General features: G+C 38.8%; 1 protein-coding gene across 1 annotated transcript in view; it reads right to left on the bottom strand.

The window, feature by feature from the left end:
* Positions 1–21,750, bottom strand: part of NDUFS4 (NADH:ubiquinone oxidoreductase subunit S4) — a 67,714-nt gene that overhangs the window by 32,291 nt on the left and 13,673 nt on the right. Inside the window, exon 2 of the mRNA XM_014527904.2 lies at positions 10,452–10,530. Coding sequence (XP_014383390.1) covers positions 10,452–10,530 — 79 coding nt within the window. The remainder of the gene's footprint in view (positions 1–10,451; positions 10,531–21,750) is intronic.

The following is a 21,750-nucleotide window of genomic DNA, read 5'->3' as shown; positions in this document are numbered from 1 at the left end:
GTCCGTTAAGAATGGCCTCCTTGATGATTTTTTCTAAGACCTTCCCCAGGATAGAGGTCAGGCTGATGGGCCTGTAGTTTGCCGGATCCACTTTCCTCCCTTCTTGAAGATAGATTCTTCCAATCATTGGGCACTTCACCAGAGCACCAGGAGCTCTCAAAGATCTGTGCCAGGGGCTGAGCTATGATGCTAGCCAGCTCCTTGAGTACTCTGGGGTGTAAATTGTCAGGGCCAGCTGACTTGAAGGTGTCCAGCCTCTCAAGCTGTTCCTTCACACGGTCAGCACTGATGGAGGGCAAGGAACCACCCTCGCTTAGGCGTCCCTGTCCCCGTAATGGGCAGGGGCATCCCATGGGACTTGTGACAGACTGACACAGTACCCATTTAGCAAGTTGGCTTTTTCCTGGGCATTGGTCATCAGGTCTCCCTTTTGGTTTAGCAGGGGTCCAATGTTGCCCTTGCCTTTCCTCCGGCTCCCCACATATCTAAAAAAGGACTTTTTATTGTCCTTGATACATGTAGCTTCCCACCGCTCACTACCCCTCCTTCCCCAGTCTGTGGCATTCAGACGCTCACCACCCGATCCTCCCCTTGTCGTCCCCCCCACATTTGGCCGCTCGCCACCTCCCCCTCCCCCCTGTGGTCTGCAGCATTTGGTCGCTCACTTGCTTACCACCCCCCTCCCAGCTGGTGTGCCATGGAGTAAAAGAGGTTGGGAAATACTGCTCCAGGGTACAAGCCCTTGTAACTGATAATGCGAGGAACATAAAGCTGCATGGGAAATATTGAAGGCAAAGTATCTTCATTTAACAGTATTTGGCCGTCTTGCTCATGGGTTGAATTTTCTGGCAAAGGACATAGTAAGTGTGAATACAATGAAGACAATATTGGCAAACTGCAAAGTGATTGTGAAGGTATTCAACAATCATCATGTTGCTAATCAGACTTTGAAGAAATTATAGAAAGAGAAGCAGGGGAAGGAAAATGCACTTTTATTGCCAGGAGAAACTAGATGGGGCTCGGCTACAAAGTGTTTACATAGTCTGCTGCATACAAACAACTGTTTGTAGTGTGCTTCAATAGATGACACAGTATCCCAGATTATTCTTGTGAACACTAGTAAACAGATTCTCAACAACAATGTGTTCTGGGGTTGAGTTCAAGGAGCATTCAATTTGCTACTACCAGTTTTAGTGGCTATCAAGAAACTTGAAGGACATACACCAAGCCTTTAAATATTCCAGAGATATTCAGTCAACTGAATGAAAACCTAATTGAGCTTTTTCCTTCTTCACTTTTATCCAAAAAAATAGTAGTAGTAAAACAAATGTTTACTAAGAGATCTGAGATTCACTCTCATCCAGTTCATCTGGCAGCAAAACTTATGGATCTGATCCTCATCACAGAGATGCACAACATGCATCAGAAGATGAATTATCTACTGCTCTCAATATAATTATGGAAGTAACCAAGAATGTCCCCAACATCAACAAAATAGCTGTGATGACAGACATTGTCAAATAACGCACAAAAGAAAACCTTTGGAGCAAAGATATCATTTGCGGGGCAGCAGACAATATGTCTCCTCTAACATGGTGGAAGGGATACTGTAACCCCCAATCGTTGTCCAGGATTGCTCTAAGGATTCTAAGCATTCCACCAACAATTTCATTTCTTAAAATCTCTTACTTCTGGAGAATCAGTCAGAAGCACAATTAGTGAAGTTGCAGTGTGATGATAAGCTGCCCTTGCCTATAGACTCATTGGTAAAACCATCTTTCAGTGAAAGAGAATGTGGTTCAAGTAGTTGTGAATCAGATTTGCCTCAATCTAATTCTGAAATGGAACAAATAAGTAGTGCAAGTGATTCTACGTATAGTGACAGTGAAACTGGAGGTGCCACAATGACCTTAGCAGAAGAGTTAAACACTGTTGAAGTAGATAAATGGACAACCACGGCATATCATGCATAGTTCTTTGGGTGTGCTAAAAGTAGCGTGTCAACAGTTTTCAATGCCTTCATTCTGTTTCTTAAAGTTAAACAAACAATGTAAGGGGAGTACATGCTATTGTGCATTGTCTTTACATTTTTACAAGTATTCCAATAAAAAATAATTTCATTTATAACAAAAATAATAATGTCCTAGAGGGACAGTGTCCTGCTCGCACACCCAAGTGTAGAAGAATGCATCAAGGGAAATTTCATAAGTGCTATATGCCTGCTCTTTATGTAGGATTTTCTTGTATAGGAAGAGCTTTGGACAGGATTTGTCATTTTACCACTATAATTCATTTTTGGCATATATGCTAGATGGAAATACCCAACACTGAAAATAAATAGGGGCTCTATGAAAACTGTTTACTTACTACTCGTTGCCAAAGAGGACTCCTGCCATTTAAGAATATTTGGTTGTCATCTCCCTCCATTTCAGTGCAACAGTAAGAACATATACAGGGCCTACAGAAATTCTGAAACGGAATTAGATAAGCATATTGTTCTTTTGGGATGTGAAAATACCATTTACTTCTCAAAAATCCAAAACTGCTATACAAAACAGATCTCAGAAATAAAAACTTTGACTCTATTCATTCTTGTTAACAACTGTAAGACTAAGATACAATGGCTAACTTTTTTATGCCGAACAATTTATTTAAAAAGTACTGCTACACAGAGCTACAAAACTACAATGACTATTTGCATGCTTAATAACTCTTGCGAAACAAGATATGCACTAAATGCGACAACACATTCTTTCTGAAAGCTATACTGAACTACCACTATAGCTGTTTTTTTCCCCCAAAGACTAGTATTCTTTGATGAAAAATAAAATACTATGAAACAAAACAAAACCCTCCTGTCTACCCTTCAAAGAGACATATTCTTTGACCCAGTGCTCCAGACTAAAGCCTTGAAATTTTTGCACAAGAATGCTGCATGAGGGAAATCCAGACAAAACAGACACTTGAAATGTTAGAAGGTTGTATAACCCCTATCACAGACACTCTTCTTCCAATAACCCAGCAGAGATATCACTACCATGCACCAAAAGAAAAGGATCTCACAGAAAAAAACCCCCACAAGTTCCTCTAAAATTCCCCCTAAAATAAAATAAATAAATAAATAAATAAATGCTGAATTGCTTGTTTCAAATCCTACTGGCCATAGGCTATTTTAAACATTTTGCAAATTATAAATATCACCTGCACAAGCTTTCATTTGCATTATATTTTTATAACACTGTTTACATCTTTTTGAAAGATAAGAGAAAATTGGTTTTAAGTTATAAATAAAGATCATTTAGTGATTTATTTGGACTACCAGAATTATAGAAAGCTTTTCCTTTCTGTTGGAAAATAAACTTGTTGCCTGCAGACATTCTACACAAAGCTCTGTATCACTATCCAAGCAGCTAATCTTGCTAACACCACCACTGCTTACTCAAATAGTAATTACTTAGAAAAGCAAGTTGCAGCAAGCACTAGCAAAGCTGAATTAGTATACATAATTCTTATTCGAGAATGATTTAATTAGTAGGCATCAAAATGCTTTGTTAGCTTTATTAAAAAACAAACAGAAAACAAACACAGGATAATCTGTAAATATACATATTTATGTTACATTTAGGATGGCAGCAGCCACAACTAAATTGAATAAAGGATATGCATACTTCATTTTAAATTGCTGTTTAGCTACAGATTTGCCCTGGTGAATGATTATGCCTTCTTTTCATAGAAGTTAAAGGTTTTCTCCACAGAAAAAAAATACACAAAACTGTCAAAAACAGGCTGTTCTAGAACGCAAAAACTGTCAGTCTTGAATTGGGCTAACAACTGTACTAGTGTTAACAGCTTATGCTTAGCAGCAAGAAAATGTACATCAGTGTAAGTACCGGGGACTGTATTCATTTTTAATAACTTCAGGTTAAGCATTCAGGAGCATATACACTATAGTTTGCACCTATATCTAAGGTACTGGCAGGTTTGTTTTTCTTTACTTTGTAAACAGCTTGTTTTTTTCCCTATTTTCAGCATTTCACTTTTAATGGACCAAAACATCTAATTTTGAAAGTTAGGAAGGAAAAAAAAAAAAGGAAAAAGGACAGAGCCATGGACATCTTGGAAGAACAATACTGTATTTCAAGAAGACAACTGACAGGCCAAGAAGAATGAAGAAGCACTTGTCTTGATTTTGGCTTGGCCATTGAACCATGAGGAGAGGTATTTTAAAGGGACTGGAGAGGATTTAGACTACAACTGTAGATCAGGTCCATGCAATGATACAGTGGTATCAAAGATTTTTATTTTTAAACTGGGAGATATCAAAACATCAAATGTGTGTGAAGGAGATTAAGAAATGGGAAAGCAGATTAAGACATGGGAATGGATAAATTGAAAGACTTAAGTAGGAAAGTAGCCAAAGAACCCGCTGAAACCACGATAGGACAAAAAGGGAGAGTTTTAGGAAGGGTAGGGAAGAGGAATGGTAAGCTAAGGGAAAAGACCCATGTTCTGTCATATTTTGTAGGAGTGCAGGGGTTGAAAATTGCCAAGATCTTGTCTGTAGACAGAAGTGAAAGCTGGAAGAGGGGAAGATTTGAGGAGCAAATCAAACGTGGTGAAAATTAACTCCTTGGCTCCTGGCTGCATCCACATCTGCCCCTATAAAAGCAACATCTCTCAGGGGTGGGGGGTGTGCTCAGAAGGGGACTGGGGCTACTGGGCTGCACCCCACCCCTCCATCTACCCTACAGGCTGCAAAGGACTCCAATGTGGGCTATATGCAACCTCTTTGCAGGCTGTAAGTCGCCAATCCCTGTGCTATGCCACTACTCAAATCAGAAATGAGTCCTATGCCACACAAATATTTGCAGCTGGAGGCTGCAGGAACAATAAACCAGATGCTTAATGCCTTCTGCTGACTGAAGTCCCCATCACACTTCCCAACTTTCCAATCGTTTTGATGGAGTTTCAAGTGCTAGTTCTCTCTGCTCCCAAGGGTTCACCTTTTTAAGGAAAAGTGGCCCAGAAGTGAGCCACAAGTCTGATTCCTCCAACCTGCCAACTGCTACCAAGGTCAACTCAACCAATGGCTGCCAGCCACTCCTGCCCATCTTGTTACTGATTCTGTGATTAGTGAAAATATCTTTCTTCTTCCTCATTCCCCCACCTCCCTACTCAATCCCCCCTGCCCCCACCCAGCTTGTCCTCTTTCTCTTCACTGCTGCTCATGATGCTGCATTTAAATTTGAGAAACCTGGAAATTAAAAAAACCCCTCTGATTATTCCCCAAAACGCAAAACTAGTAAAAAAAACAGTACTTGATATGAATACTCATCAACATGTGATTATGCTCACTTGCCCAAAAATAGCACCATAGTTGCATAAATAAAGAGCACCCCATATCTAAAATAAAAATCACACACCCAGATACTAACAGCAAATAAAAATTAAATATGAATATTCAAATTGAAATTCGAATTGCATTTAGCATTTTTTCTACTTCATCTTTACATACCATGATTGCATTAGATAGATACAGACCTATTTGAAAAGATAATCAACATATTTAGGATCATATCCTGAGAGCACCAAAATCCTTTTAGTTTAGCAATTCAATTGGATCTACCTGACCCTCAAATAAGTTGGACAAGTACAGTAGCTAAACCAACTGGCTTAAATGAAGAGAAGATTAAACTGTTTTATTACAAACATTACAGAGTATATTAAGTTAGGAGTAGCTTTAAATAGGTACCCAAGAGAACCAGATAAAAACAAAACAGGGTGGGACAGGGGAACAAATAAACACTAAAGTACAGAATGACTACTATATATCTATTGCCTAATGCAGTAGCATGTTCTGAGAATGTCTAGCTAAATAGGCCTACTGTAGTTTCAAGAAAATTAAAGCCTATTTTTAATGCAAACTGCAATTTGCCAAGTGTCTCTTTCAATTTGATTCACCAAAATGGTCTTATACACACCCTCCAGATGTAATGTCACATTAACTTGCCCATGTAGCACAAAATTACTTTGCACTGTTTTCTGAAGTTACCCTATCTACTTTCTAGACTTTTTGTTCCCTCTGAAAATAATCTGAGATTTGAAATGTACTAAAACTTGACTGCAATGTCCTTTACAGTATTCTGGTTCATGCGAGTCCAGTATATGAAAAAAATAAATTAAAATACAAACACAACAAAAAAACCCCAAATTATCCTTTGCAGGATATCTTCCACTTTTGCTTTCTGCACTGTTGCAGAACAAGGTGCTGTTTTGCCATATGGTCTACTCTGTTAATGATCTTTTTCCATTGTGGGTGGGATGCTGTATACTGACACTGGAAAAGTCCTCATCCTCGTTGCACAACCACTGTCACATAGCTTCCATCACTTGCTATTATCCCAAAAGCTTCACCCTTAATCTGTCCTTCATCCTCTAGGATATATAAAGGACAGGGCAGCACAGTCCAGCAAACAATGAGATTGCCTCTGTGGTGGGCAAGCTGGTGTGTCGGTAAGGATTATTGTGCAGAAGTAGCAAACTGGACGTGTATCTGTTGGGATGGGTTTTTTGGATTCAGTGTTTCAGGTTCTTCAAGGACTTGCAATGCACCACTGAGTTTACTGTGCCTTTATTAGGCAGGAAGTCAACAAGAACACCATGCTCCATGGCTATGGCTTAGGAGATAAAAATTAGGAAGCATTTTGTCACTGACCTTCGTATTTTGGACTCTAGCAGCACTGCAATTGTTTTTGTGAACAAGTTTCACCGCTGTTCAGTCATATAATGTGTATCCATGAGACAGCTGTAGACCTTTCCAACTGGACCTGAAACATTCCTGGACTCTCCTTAAGTGATCAGTCTCTGCAAAGCTTCCTGTATTTTTAATTCTGGTTTTGAGTCTTAGATACTGTTAGCATGAATTTTCTGCTTTTAAAAGGTGTAATATAAACAGTCCTGTGGTTTTCAAAGTCTAAAGTTTGCAATATTGATGTTGTGATCTTACCCACTGAAAAAAGAGCCTACACAGTGGTTCACATTTTTGCATTAGCTGATGCAGCACCTCTCTAGAAGTGGACAGCTACTTCCACAAAACCATACTTTGTTGGAAGCAGCTATGCCATGATAGTTGGGGAACAACTAGAAACAGACATGTCAAAAAGGCTTACACTAGCCAAAACCAATGTTGTGGACACACTGTTTTTAAAAAGTTCAAAGGAATCACTGTAATTTAGAAGAGTAGAATTCTCTATTTCAGGCAGAGCTAAACTTTTTTTTTCCTTTTTAAAATGATGGTGGAAACTAATTTTAATCCATTAACAGTCAAATCATTTGAACCATTACCTGATGGAGATCCCTTGCCAATAGCCTTTGCCAGCAACAGCTCTAACAGTGGGCTGGGTCTTGGAAAAAAAACTAAAACAAACAAACAAAAAACAGCTTTTGCACTGCCATTTATCCAGCCCTTTGAAACTGAACTTCAGTGACAGCCAGAGGCCAATTTTGACTAGCAATTCAAGACATGATGCAAGGCCCACATTTTTGTTTAGGTTTGTCTTGCTTTGCCCATTTTATAATATTTTTAATCTTGGTTTCAGTTGTTTCTGAGAGTTACTTTTATTAAAATTTAGCCTATGTAGGAAGTAAAAAAAATAGTAGTCAAGGTAGGTGATTTATTTAATTTATGCATTTTAATTACCCCCTTTTTTCCTGTTGTAAAGACTTATTTACACTGCACATATGCTCTTTGTGGTATGTCTGACAAAAGACTATTTTCTGTTTACTAGGGGCACCATATACTCAGTGGAGAGGAGTTTAATGAAAAAGCTTAATGCTGTGATACTTGTTCCCCTCTGTTTCCATCAGCCGTATTTATCAATAACATTGTATTGGATTATAAAAGCCTTCAAATACTTTTACATTGTGATCAAGTTCTGAATAATGCACACACAAATGTAAACTAGAAATAGAACTACCAGACAGTCCCAACATATACCTATTATTAAAACATATGGTCACTCAGCCACTGTCTAGCGTCAATTTGATAGGGGGTTCAAAATCTCTGAATCAGTTGTGAAAAAATGAGAATACCTGCATAGAGCTAATTCCATCCCCAGGCATTTCTTACAGTTTATCACTACTGTGCCTTATTGACATTACAAACAGATGTACAGGTATTAAGAATACCTAATAGAATTTTATACTTTAACAAACCCATGATCAAGTTAGCAAAAAGAGTACAATTTAGCTTTTACAGTCTGAATTAATAGTCTCTAGTAATGAGCCGCCAACACCTGGACCTAAAATATAAACTTTTGTAGTAAAAATGTATCAGTTTTTTAAGTATAATTTTACTAAAAAATATGCATTGAAACAAGGTGGTTTCATTACCTGTAACACTGGGGTTTTGTTTTTCAAAAATAAGCATTCTGAAAAAGTTATTTTATTTAATTCTCACTTAATGCATTTTTTTCAATTACCAAAATGCAATCATTTACATTTTCTATAGGACAGAAGCTTAATGAACTTACTTCCACTCTACAGAGACTGATGTCTACAGCAGACGTTCTTGAAGCATTTCTTTATCAATCAGGTTTGTAAAAACCAAAACAAAACCCCCATTATTTCCATTTCAGTATACATCTTTTTCTGAATTTGTTCTACATTCTGCCTGTTACACAGGAATATAGTTATCAAACAACCTAAAAAATTACGGTAATTTATTCAACCCTATTCATTTTTTTCTTTTTTTAAATGTGGAATTTATAACGTTAATATAGGTCTCAAGCTCTGTATGTGCATAGAAGCGTACTGGGAAAAAACCAGAAACCATGCACAGTATCACAAATAAACCACAGCATTCGGTTTGAGTTAACCACAGCACTGGGAAGACCCAGACAAGACAAACAGTTTAACCTCTATCTAACCCGCCTGGTTACTATTTGAAAAGGAGTGCCAAACAAATATTGCATTTAAAAGACGAATCAAAGACTGCATATATTAAATCCTAAAATAGGTAAGTACACAATAGTAAAACATTCACAGGAAGTACATCACTTTTTTGTAGCCAGGATAAATGCATTATGAATTATCACTATATTTAGGATTCATTTAAAATAAGTTATTTTCTACATTTGTTTTCAGAATATGTTCATTCTCAAATTTGCAAGTCTATCACAAGCTTAAATATGAAAACTCAACCCTGTACAAAAATAAAGAGTACAGTTTTAAGATCTAGGAACAACTATATAATAATTTTGTCCTATACAAATTATAAGATGCAGCAGAAAATTCTAGAATATTTGAAATTTTGGTCAGCACTTAATGAATTTTATCCATATACTGAATATTGATCCATAAGTGTCAGCACATAAAGTGGTCCAAGTACCAGACAGAGTAAACAAAAATTCAAAATATATCAAAATCTTACTTCAGGGTGTGTTGGGGGTGGGGGGAGGAAGGCAGGGATTGTTTTGTTTTGGAAATGAGATTCAGATACAGTCACCAAAGTACTGAACTTAACAGTGTGAAAATTTGTGGAAAATAAAAAATAAAAATATTTATTTTATATTATGCAAACTAGGGAAAACATTTTAAAAAGCTGTTAAACTATTTGCATTCATTTTTTAAAACCTGGTTCAAAATTTAGCTGTCTCAACACTTCAGTTACCATTATAAATTTTAAATTTACAAGTAAAAATTCCAAGTTTTTCCTTTTATTCTCAAGAAGCTGAGATATACTGTTTCCGGGGGGGTGTTAAGAGATACAAGAGCCAATGAAAAACATGCTTCTGCTATGACACATTCCCACCAGAAGTTTTGGAACTTTTACAAAAATTATGCTATTTTATAATTTAAGCATACATATCAAGTTGCATCTAAAGTAACGGACCACACATTGCAGAATTTATAAGAGAAGGCTGCCAAATTTCTAATCTGCTACTGATTAGCAGAAGAATGCTATGCATTTGTTCCTAGTTGTAATCTAACCCTCATGAATATTCACAAGCTGGGTGTATGTACATAGTAACAACAACTTTGCATAGTTCTTTACGCTTTATTTCTTTAACAACCTTAGGATGCAATACAGCTCATTTCAGGAAGTCTTGACAACTTTTGTGTAATTTTACTAAATAGGAAGATATCTGGAAACCAAGACCAGGACATTTGTTACAAAACTAGTTCATGCTGATTCTTGACCACAGTATAATCAGAAGCAAAATAATTTCATTATTTCAGATTGTTTAATATTTGTAATTACATATTTATTTCATGTAGAGACTTAGTGTGGCTTACCAATGTTCCCATTTTAAAATGTATGAAGGATTTTTGCTTTGTAGTTTACATTTATATGGCTTTCCAAAAAGAGCATGGAATACCACACTGAATGCCTATTGTGCAGAAATAACCCTGCAGGCATTATCATGGCACTATGCAGTAGAAAACCTTACCAATTTTTCATCAACTGTGATGAGTTGCGTGTCTTGAGCTTGGTCCTGTGCCAGCCACCATGTGGAAGTGCTCAGTGACCTGCAGTGCAAAACTTGAAGTTAAAAAATGATTCATGCAATGAGAAAATAGAGGCAGACAAATCTTACATAAACAAGTTACTTTAACAATATCCGTCTTGTAAAAAAATGGAAGAGGGAGAGATGAGGGCACAAAAATCCTTTTTCTCCCCAATTAGTTCTGTCTGCTGAGTTTTTGGCAGACTCCCACTTAGCAGTTCACAACAGGCTGCACTTTATGTCAGCCTACAGGCTTCTCTGTCACAGAGAGACTGCCAGTGGCAAGGACTGTACTGCTCTATATGAATGTACAGTAGCTGGTTTGTCACGAACAGACAAAAAAATACAAGGCTGCTGCAAGTATTCTAGAACTCTGAACCCTACATGATAGCATCAGAGGAAAAAAATCTTAACTCTGTTCCTAATGGTGTAGCTATGCAGCTATAGTTCTAAAGTTCAATGCCAAGATGATAACAAATTCACTTAACTGATAATCCAGATGCAAAGATCTCATCTTTGTGAATAGCTATGCACCATGGGTATTTTGATTCATTACCCCCTTGACAGCTGATTAGAGACTTCCGAGAAAACTAGTTAACCTTTTAGCAGTTAGTAAAAACTAATAATGTTAAATACCGGCAGAAGAATAAGCCCAATCCTGCTTCCACTAACTTTAATGTTAGTTCAGTAAAACTGGAAACTATGACAGCAGTTGGTCCTTTGGCCAAATAGCACAACAGCATGTGAAACCAGCCAAAGTTTCAACAGTATGCAGAGGGTTTACATAATTTGGAAACTCAGAGACTTCAAAATGCAAATTAACTTATGAAATTTTTGTTTATGAGGTGTCATGGCAGTCTAGCTGGGAAATTATTAGCATCTCTTTCAACACACAATTTGCATACAATGCCATTTTTTAAACCTATCATGCAGTACATTCTAAAGAACAGACTTTTCAGGAGCAGGACGACACTATGGTCCAGAAAAAATGGAAATGAAATTTAATCCAAAAATAGCCCCCCCATGTACACTTTTAGTTGGCAACAATCTGAAATGTAGTTCAACATTCAAGAGTTTTTAGTTTAAGAAGGTAAACCTGAAAATGCATGTCTTGAATACTGTTGCACAGTGATCTAAAGGTCTACAGGGCTTGATAAGGCACAGTGTCAAGCTGTAGCTTTATTAATTAAACATGAAAGATTTGGGCTATGCACTCACCACTTGGGGTCAAATACCACACAGGAGAGAGGTATATATTTATTTGATTTCTAATTTAATTCTTAATTTATTTAATAATTGTAATCATCTTTATTTATTTTTAAATGTCTTAATTTATTTGATTTATAACCCCCATCTCACCCCCAAAAAGGCTTAGAGTACCTTACAATAAAAACAAATGATAAAAATAGAATAAAATATGAAAGTAACATAATTAATAACTCACAAAACAATACCCCAGAACTTAATCCTGCCTCCTAAAAGCCTGCCCAAATAAGGAGGCCGTATAATGCTTCTGGAAGATGTCCATGCTTGGGATCTGATGGGCCTCAAGGGAGAGGGAATTTCAAAGCTGAGGACTTACTTTTGAGAATAACCTCCCACCCCAACTTAGTATTTTCACCAAACAAACTTGCACAGATGGAACTTGCAGGAAGTTGCTCTCAGCTGACTTTGGGATCATGATGGAGCATAAGGAAGGAGCTGTTCATTAGGTTTGTAAGAGCTAGGCCATTTAGATATTACAAGACTTGACTTACACCATACATCACAACCAGTAACTCTGGATTGCTCCTCCTTAGGCTAACCTTAAGATTTGGCACCTCTTGCTCAGAAATGAGCAAGAGGTTTATGAAGAACCTGGGAGAGTTTATATGGGCTCTTCCAGAAACTGCTCTCAAGTCAGCTCAACTAGTACTCTCTGCCTCAGTGAATGGCATAGAAGAAAACTTAAGGGAAGCAGGCCCTTCATGTACTACTGCTTACCTCTTTGTTCTATGACTGTGTTGGAGGTAACCTGAAGGACAGAAGTCCCAAATCAATTTTGCCACATTTTGCAACATCAACTAAATACGTTTTCTATTTTAGAGAAAATAGTCTAATTGACATCTTGAGGAGGGAAAAGGTTAGGGGAGGGGAAATTCAAGATGTTAAGTTACTTTAGTTTCAACTAAAATCCAGTCCTAATTTGTTTGTGCATTTCCACAGGTCTCTGTTACCTAATGAATAACAATGCAGTTTACCTTTAACTAGCCAGTTTGCTGCCAATTAAAAAAAAAATTTGTTTATTTTTACTTTTTCATAAAATAGGGGCCCGAGTACAAACTTTCTCAAATCATCTCACTTCATTGCATGAGATCATCTATTTCTGCCTGAACTGACAAGAGACTTTCTGTGGGAGCTCCAGAATGACTGAAACCAATATTTTTAGGGGATGTCAGCATATACACAGATTATGATAAATCTTCTGTGTTAGCTCAAAATCTCTTAGCTATTGTGACAATTACATGTGTGTCCCAGAGAGGATCTTGCTCAACACTAGCACAGCTGCCTATGTTCTGGATCTCGTTTTTGGACTGACGCAAGAGGTGGAGGGATGAAGGGATATGCCTTCGTGGATTGGCCACTGTCCATTTCTGTTTTGCCGAGTAAAGTATGCCCATCTGATAATATTTTTAAACAGTGTTTACTTGGAAACATAACTAAGCTGTATACTCCTTAGGGCCTGGACTGTATTTTCTTAAATACATGTACAGGGTCTTGCCCAATAGGGCCTGGGGTCTACAAACAGGGCCCCTAGCTGCTAACGCAGTACAAAATATAAATACATAATCTATACGTTTTGGGAACCTCAGAGGCATTTGACAAAACAGCAAAATACAACAGCTTAATGGAACTTTATTTCAGGCTTTGTTGCTCCCAAATACCTTCCCTGACTTACACGCCATTGTTTTCAGCTGAACTGGAGACAAGGAAATAACAAGGAAACATGACTGGAATACTGGTGGCTGAAGTCTTGTTCCAATTTAGAACATTATTCAGGTAATACCATCGCTATGCAGGAGACAAAAGAGTATTTTTCACCTCTACCATAGTATCTGAAAGATCCCCACCCTGAGCTGGGGCCGGGGGGCGGGAACAATCAGTAGGTTCACTGGCACTTACAATTGGGAAATTAAGGTATTTTAAGACACAATCAACCAGATCAGACTAAAGCATCCGTCTCTCTAGTAAGCCTAGAGGAGGTCACTGCAGAGCCTATTCAGCATGATTTCAGCTGGTACTGTTCACTGAAACTCTTGGAGAGCTACAGATATGTGAACTAGGATACTTAAGTGATTTCCACTTCTTTATTGGAAGGTGAAGGGAAATTTAAAAAAAAAAAGGAACAATTTTTGTCACTCTGCAGAACAGCTTCTCTTAAAAGGTTATCAGATCCCTGCTCAATAAACTATTTTGATGTTGACAACAGTCTGATTTTTGTTTGGACTTCAAAGTTCAATATTGTGGATATTACATAACTTGGAATTTAGCCTAGCATAGTAGAAAGAAAGCTATGGATTTATTGGTAGTGATGATCATACACCCATGAAATCTTTAAATCTATTATTGTTTTTGATATCATTGAGCATGAAGTGTTGATGATGTACCTGTGGAGATCTATAATATAGACTAGTTACTGAACTTGCTCCATTTTTTTCTTTCTGAGAGGGGAGAAGTGTTTTCAGCTATTGTTCTTCTGTTCAGATAGTCTCACCTATGGGCCTAGAAAGCAGTAGGAATTGGAGGACAATTCTGAAACTTAATTTTACTGCACACAAAGTACTTTTGAGGAACAAAGTGAAAATAATTGTGCAATGAAGCGCTGAATTTCCAGCTGGATTAAATTTACACAAGGGAGAAAAAGAGGTAAACAATAAACAATGTCAGCTAGTAAGCAATTCCTGATGGAGACCAGTCTAAATGCACTCAATCCAATCCAAACCCCACAAACCCCCTTTTATTCCTGTTTTCATTAAATGCCAAGAAGAAGAATACCCACTGTTTAGACTTGCATATAAGAAGTTGTACAGTCACTTAAAACTCATGAACTAAGTAAGCATTATTCTACTTTGTTATTTTTAGTCTGTCCTAGTGAAAAATCAATCTGGAAATTAAAAAAACAAAAACTGGAATACACACTGAATATGCTCAAATTTCTTCTAAAATGCTAAGTATCTACCATTCTATTACATTCTATGAATGTTCTGTACTCACTTATTTGCCCCTTCATAGGACTAACAAGTGTAGTATCGAATAATATTTGATTATTTGTTGCTAGATTGTGTGGAGATATTCCTGTCTGTTCTTGAGCGTTTCAAAAAAAAAAAAAAAAAAAAATCCAAAAATAATTCACTGGATTTTTCCTCTTTTTCTGGAAAGTCATCATTTTATATTGTACAGGGAAATAAATACTTTAAAAAAATTAAACAAACTGATTAGTAGTACAAAGCTTCTGGGGAAGTGTTGGCTTCTGGTCCCTGGCTTCCAGGGTTGTTTATGTTCAACCAGTTTATGTGTTTTTTTCCAATGAGTAATACCAGAAACAATGAGGACAGGGAACAGGATCCAGGCCTCCAAAACTCCTAGGTGAGTGTCCTTCCTCAATAAACTGGACTAATGCTCCCTCTTGTTCATACTCTCTATCCCTACAATCATTCATTTTTTTCTGCACAACAGCCCAGGTGCAGCAGGATGGGAGAAGATTGTCCCCTGGTCAAGCTTAGCCTTTAGGCTGGTAGGCTGGGCACTCTCCAATAATGTTGGCTTGAAATAGGCTGAGAAGGGCTTAAAACCTAGATATCATATCCTGGACAAATGCTCTATTAGACTATTAGATTGTATTACAAAGGTAAATCTCTTACTCTAGCCACGTTTTTCCAATTCAACTGGCTGTGCCTGTCTCCCCAGTAAACATGCTCAGGCCATTCCTATTACATCGTGTGTTAAAGCAGCATTTCCTAACCTTTTCCATACCATGGCACACTGGCCAAACATGGACCCGGGCAGGGGAGGAGAATGCATCAGCATGGGACCAGCTGGGGCACAGTTGTGACGAGAGGTGGTGGTGGCAGCACTATCTGTAGCCACGCCCCCACTCCCCCAAGATTCCATGGCACACCTTGACATGTCCGACGTGCCGCGGCACACTGGTTGGGAAGCACTGTGTTAAAGCATTATCTGCTCTTTAAAAACGGACCGAGTCATTTAGAGGACTGTCATACAGACACAGACTTTGTGAATCCCAAACAGCTTCTAGCAGAAGATAGGTGCCAAGGCACTTAACCTAGCCAAGATGACAACACCTTTGGGAACATATAATAACCAAAAACTACTGGCTCCTAAGTTTTTTGAAGGAAGGAATTAGCCTAATTTCCACAGAAACTGCACTTAAGTTTCTTTGTGAATATTACTGTAGATTTCCAACCCGTATCCCATTCTATCAACATCTATCTTGACCTTTTGGCGGCGGCTGACTGAAACATTCCCCGCAACTATGCACAGCACCTATTGCCGATTTTCATGGTTCTATCATTATGTAACTCTTGTTCTTTCTTCTCCAATTGATCTTTTGGTCTCTAGGCAAGATCATTTGCTTACCTCCTTTCTGTACTCAACTGGTAGCCCCCAGGCTCTGTTTTTTCCCTCCCATGATTACACACACCTGTTTTTTTCCATCTGTTGCCTCTACAATCTGAACTCTCGAGGGCAGGAAGCAGCCTTTGTTACATTGGTTAGAGTCTAACCAAGCCCATAGCCAAGATTGTGGCCTCTAGACTAAAAGAAAACAAGATTGGCAACTGGCTAAATAATTGCAAAATGCGGAATTCGTATTAAAATAATTACAGACAGCAGCTAGATGCACCAAGATTGCAATAGCCCATGAGTACTCAACCCTTTTCCATAATGAAGCCTAGATAGTCTCACGCCTTATTATTAGTCTTTTCTCCCATTTTTGCACTAGTGCAAACACTGTATAAAGTCTTAGCAACATAGTATGTGGAACCCCCCCCCCCCCAAAAAAAAAACAACAAAAAAACAAAACCATACCAAAAAAGTTTTTCAGCAACAGAAGACCCATGAGTAAATAATAGACTTGTGCATGAGTAGACAGACCTCTGCTATTTCTAAGCACAAGGCAAGCACAGTAGTACCTTAGAGACTAAGCTGTGATCTACAAATACTTATGGAGTACTGTGTTGTTTTTGGGACCCCCACTACAGGAAGGAGTTGGGAAAACTGAAGAGTCTAGCAGAGGCCAACAAAAATGGTGAGGGGTCTGGGGGACATGACTTATAAGGAAAGACTGAGGGAACTGAGCTTATTTAGTCTACGGAAGAGGTGACAGAGATGAAAGAACAAGGAGCAACAGTCTCAAGTTGCAGCAAGGGAAGTTTAGGTTGAATATTAGGAAGAATTTTCTCTCTAGGAGGGCAGTAAAACACTGGAAAAGGTTAAACAGACAGGTTGTGGAATCTCTGTCCTTGGAGGTTTTTAAGACCTGACTAGACAAAGCTTTGGCTGGGATGATTTAATTGGGGATCGGGGGTGATGTGTAGGGGGTGCACGTACACCCCCTGAGCGTGGCAGTGCATCCCTTGCAAAAGGCGCTGTTGGCGGCGCCTGCAGGTGGTCGCCACTTGCCACCAACATTCCGGGGGGTCCGCGATCCCCGCTAGCTGCTGCTGACACTACCAGCGGCATCTGTGGCTGGTCGCTGACCCTTGGCCGGTACGCACCCTCCCCCGCCCCAGCACTGGCAGAGTCTGCGGGAGCTCCCCCACTTACTGATGCTGGGCTCATGCTGCTGGAGGCACACGTTGTTCATATTGGTGATGGTCCCGCTTTGAGCAAGGAGTCGGACTAGATGACCTCCTGAGGTCCCTTCCAACCCTAACTTCCTACGATTCTATACCTCTCTGAACCAGTTAGTCTCTAAGGGTACTTGTAGACGTTCTGCGGAGCTGCTCCAACACGTTACAATGCATTGGAGCAGACTCGATTCAAAGTCTGCTGGAACGTGGCAATTACCGTGCTCCAGTCAGCCTCCGTGTCTCATGTATTAGAGTCCTTGTGCTTCAAAATAGCGGCAAGGTGCTTGAAGGAGCTTTAGTTCAAGCACTCCCATAGCCTTTTGAAGTGTGGGACACTAATACATGAGATGCTGCAATGCATTAACTAGAGCAGCTCTCAGAGCCGCTCTAATGAAACTGCTCTCCCTCCCCCTGGAGCACGTGTGAATGTGCCCTAAAATGCTACATTGTCTTGCCATCTGCCTGACTTGAGACTAACACTGCTAACTAACTCTTTACATGCACAAATACTGTATTTCTTTCCCTCAAATGTACATGGATATCATCTTTGGTCACTAAAAATTCTGGTGAAAATTCTTCAGATCTTTAATAAAACAAACCTATTCCACATCAGAGAGCTTTTAGAAAAAATGTTAGCATGTTATCATTGCCTGGTCAGTTAACTGCTCTGCACTTAAAATATGAGACTGAAGTATCCAACTACTTCAGTATTAGTTTGCAGTTAGAAACAAAAAAAATAGAGCTATAAATTTATAAGCCTCCTTAGATTTGAACCATGTTTCAGACTCCTGCAATTTCAGATTTGACATTAATTATTTTTACTGTCCATTTTAAATGCTACTTGCTAGTAATATAGTAATAACTTCAGAATCAATCTAATCCTGGTCAAATGGCATGATTAACTTTGGTCTGAGATCTACTGCTTGTCAAGCACATGTTAAATTAGACTGCTGGGAGTCTCAGAAGCTTAGAAAGGTAAGGTAAGTGTGCTTTCAAAGGCCTTTCTTCTTAATATGGGTACGAGGATCCACCCCAGGCAGGACAGAGTTTGGAGGGGGGAGGAAAGAGTGTGGCTTGTGAGCTCTGTGGGGAGGGGGTATCAGTGCTGCACCCTGCACTACTGGCTGGGTCAGCAGAGCACAGTGTCCCTTCCCCGTCCTGAGCCCTGGGATCCTGTGCTGCAGCAGCTCTGGGAAGGGCTTCCAGGATTTAACCCTCAAAGCCAGCACTGAATTCCTGGCTAAAACTGCTTCTCTGCAGCTGCAAGGGCATGGCTTCCCCACCCACTTCTTGGGGACCTTTGCCCATGTCTGTAAAAAGTGGCTTCAGCCAGAAATATGGTGTTGGCTTGGGGTGAGGGGGAGGGAGGGGGGAAGGGAAATCCTGCAAGTCTTCCAGGAGCTGAAGGTTCCTGAAGCTTGGAACAGGGGAGGGAGACTCTGTGCCCGGTCAAACCAGTTGGGAATGCAGGGGGCGCTGCTGGCATCACTTCCACTCAGCAGCCCTGCTCTCCCCCAGCCCACCTGTGTCCGCCTGCGGCTGACAGACAGAGCTCAGGGGAGGGGCTGGCTAGGAGCTCAGTTCGAGCAGCCTGAGTTGTGGCTCCCTGCAAGAGGGGGATTAGCAGGGTCCCCCTACAGCTAACTGGGATACTGGTACACTGTGACCTACCTGGACCTGGCACTGACACTGGATAAACCGGTCAAACCTAGATCGATTAAGTCTGATACTACATTGTTTCAGGTCTATTTTAGACTGGGATCTGCCATTTTTAAAGCAGTCTACATGCTCCAAACTTCTGTTTTGTTAGGGCCACAGACCAGTTTCTGACCATCTAAACTGGAAAAACTGTAATGTCTGCACCTGACTAATGATTGGAGATGCAAGAATGGAAACAGTCTTTCCAATGTACTAAACCAGTAATGAACACACTGCTAGACCTTCCTGTTAAAAATTCATAAAAATGTTTTACCATTCATTGATATTCAATTAAGGTAGACACAAATGATAAACTCAACATGTATATTTCCTACTGTTAAGGGAGTAGGGCCACTTTTCATAACTGGCCCATGTACAGCTTGCATTAATTAAGCCATGTTATAGACTAAATGGACAGCAGTGTTTCCTATACTTAATTCATTTTATTTCCTCCATTTCAGAACCATAAAATAGAAGTAAAGCAATTTTTTTCGCAACTACTAAGGAGGTGAGATTTACTCCTATTGCATCATCACAAGGAAAGGTACAAAAGCACTCAAACATTAAAACAGCATACACACTTAAATGTAGAAATATGACCTGATGTACATTATAAAAACACTTAACTCTTATTGATTATATATCCTACTAGGAACCCTTGCCTAATATATCAAGCTCTAACTTAACATTACTGGTTTACAATCTCTTAGCAACTTTGCATCTCTGCAGGATCAGACATAACCAGAAAACTTGGCTCCCATGAACCATGGCTCCCATGAACACTGTCTCTCCCTCTCTATTCCACTAGTTCTGCCATCACTGCCACCCCCACTACTGAAGAATTCTGCTGTACAGTGACTCAAGCTGGCCAAAAACAGTTACCAAAAAGTCTACTTTATACCAGCCGGGTTGAAGAGCTTGGAGACTTGGTAAAACTGACTGTAGCCTGGAGTTACTAAAATTTAGACCACCCTCTAATACTACAAATATTTTAGGTAAACAACTGGATACTTGACTTAAGAATGCTGGTTATTTGTATTAAAATTTTGAAGATACAACCTACCGATTTGAAAGAACCATCCCTTAATAAGTGTACAGTTCCAGCTCTCTGTCTTTGTGCATTTACATGCACAACCAAAAAACATTTAAAAGCTTGCAGAACAGGAAGACTGACACAGAAGTTGGCATAAGAGAGACTTTTCTCTAAACACCCTTGGAAGACATGAAGAAGCCATACTCAGAAGATGTCACATTACTGACCTTATCTTCCATCTACAAGAATGCTGATGTTGCAAGTTATAAAAGGACCAAATGCAGAACTCATTTCTGTGATCTAACCAAGTAGTTAAGACTGTAGAAAATAGCTACTTTGCCTCTATATGAGAGACATCTGACTGTTTGATCTATTAGCACCCCCTTTTGGTCAATGACTGGAGGCATATTAAAGAAAATCTGATATTTCAAAAATGGAAATCTGATCACAACAAGAAGAGAGAAAAGCCTAAAACAAAATCCCATGTCTTGTTCCCCATATACCAGTGGGGTTTGAAGGCACTCATGAAAATGCATGTTTTTTGATTAAGTGTAAAAGAAGTTTTAAGTATACCAATCTTCCATGACTTTAGTACAAAACTCCTGAATACATTTAACAGTTACTCAAGAAGCCAATGACCTTCTTGCCAATATTATAGACTATGCCACAGGAAGGCTATAGTTCATGTAAAAAGTGACAAAACAGAAATAATAATACTAATCCACAAGACAAAAAAAACAAACCATGAAAGTAAAACAGAAATGTATACATTAAATTGATGTAACATTAGGCACCATTTATTTCATGTGTGCTCAGAAGTTCCAAGATGGTCCATGTTGTTACCTTGCCTTTAAAATATAAATAAAAATAATCAAAATTTCAGAACATAACCAACAGCATTATCACAACACAAACTAGCACAATTTATTTCCTCCTACTTTGAAGGGGATGTTGCAACAACAGATAAATTATATGGTTCAAAAGAGACTTCATGGGTATAAAATGATGTTAGTGTGTACTGCCTCTGCATAATGGGTTTTATTTATACAGTTCAGAAGTCATTTTGTGGGAAATGCTTATTTAAAATAAAAAAGGATAATACTTCTTTTGCAATAGGATTGCAAGTACAAACTTGTACTGAAATTACTGAGAAGTAAAAGACCAATATTCTATTTTCACAAGAACAAATTTGTTACTTTTGTAATATGCAGGGAACACACAAATTATTCACCAGTTTATAAAACAAAACAGGGCAAATTAAAGGTCTTATTTTGTGGCACATGCTGGACAAATAATCTGATTTTGGAGAAACAGCAAGTCCTCCACTCACTGTTTAGTGACATTCTCAGACAACACTGGAACATAATTATTTTTTCTTTGCCTGAAAAATAATAGCAAATGGTAAACACAGCAAACTGTTTGTGACTGGATGAAAGGAAAGCTAAACTAGTTTAATCTAAGCTACAGCATGGTTTGGCATTACTTTAAGTGGCAATTAATTATTCAGAATGGCAACATTAAATAATAGTGCCCTCCTATGAACTATGTATGAATGGCTATATTGAGGGACTCAGATACACCATAAATGTGTACCCCTGAACATGGTCAAGTGTTTTGACTCACTTTTCTATTTGTACCTAAAATGGATTTTTGTATAGCA

The sequence above is a fragment of the Alligator sinensis genome, unplaced genomic scaffold (assembly GCF_000455745.1).
Source record: "Alligator sinensis unplaced genomic scaffold, ASM45574v1 scaffold573_1, whole genome shotgun sequence".
In the NCBI taxonomy this organism is placed as follows: domain Eukaryota; kingdom Metazoa; phylum Chordata; order Crocodylia; family Alligatoridae; genus Alligator; species Alligator sinensis.
Note: the sequence above shows the minus strand (reverse complement) of the source record. Positions and strands in the feature narration are given on the sequence as shown.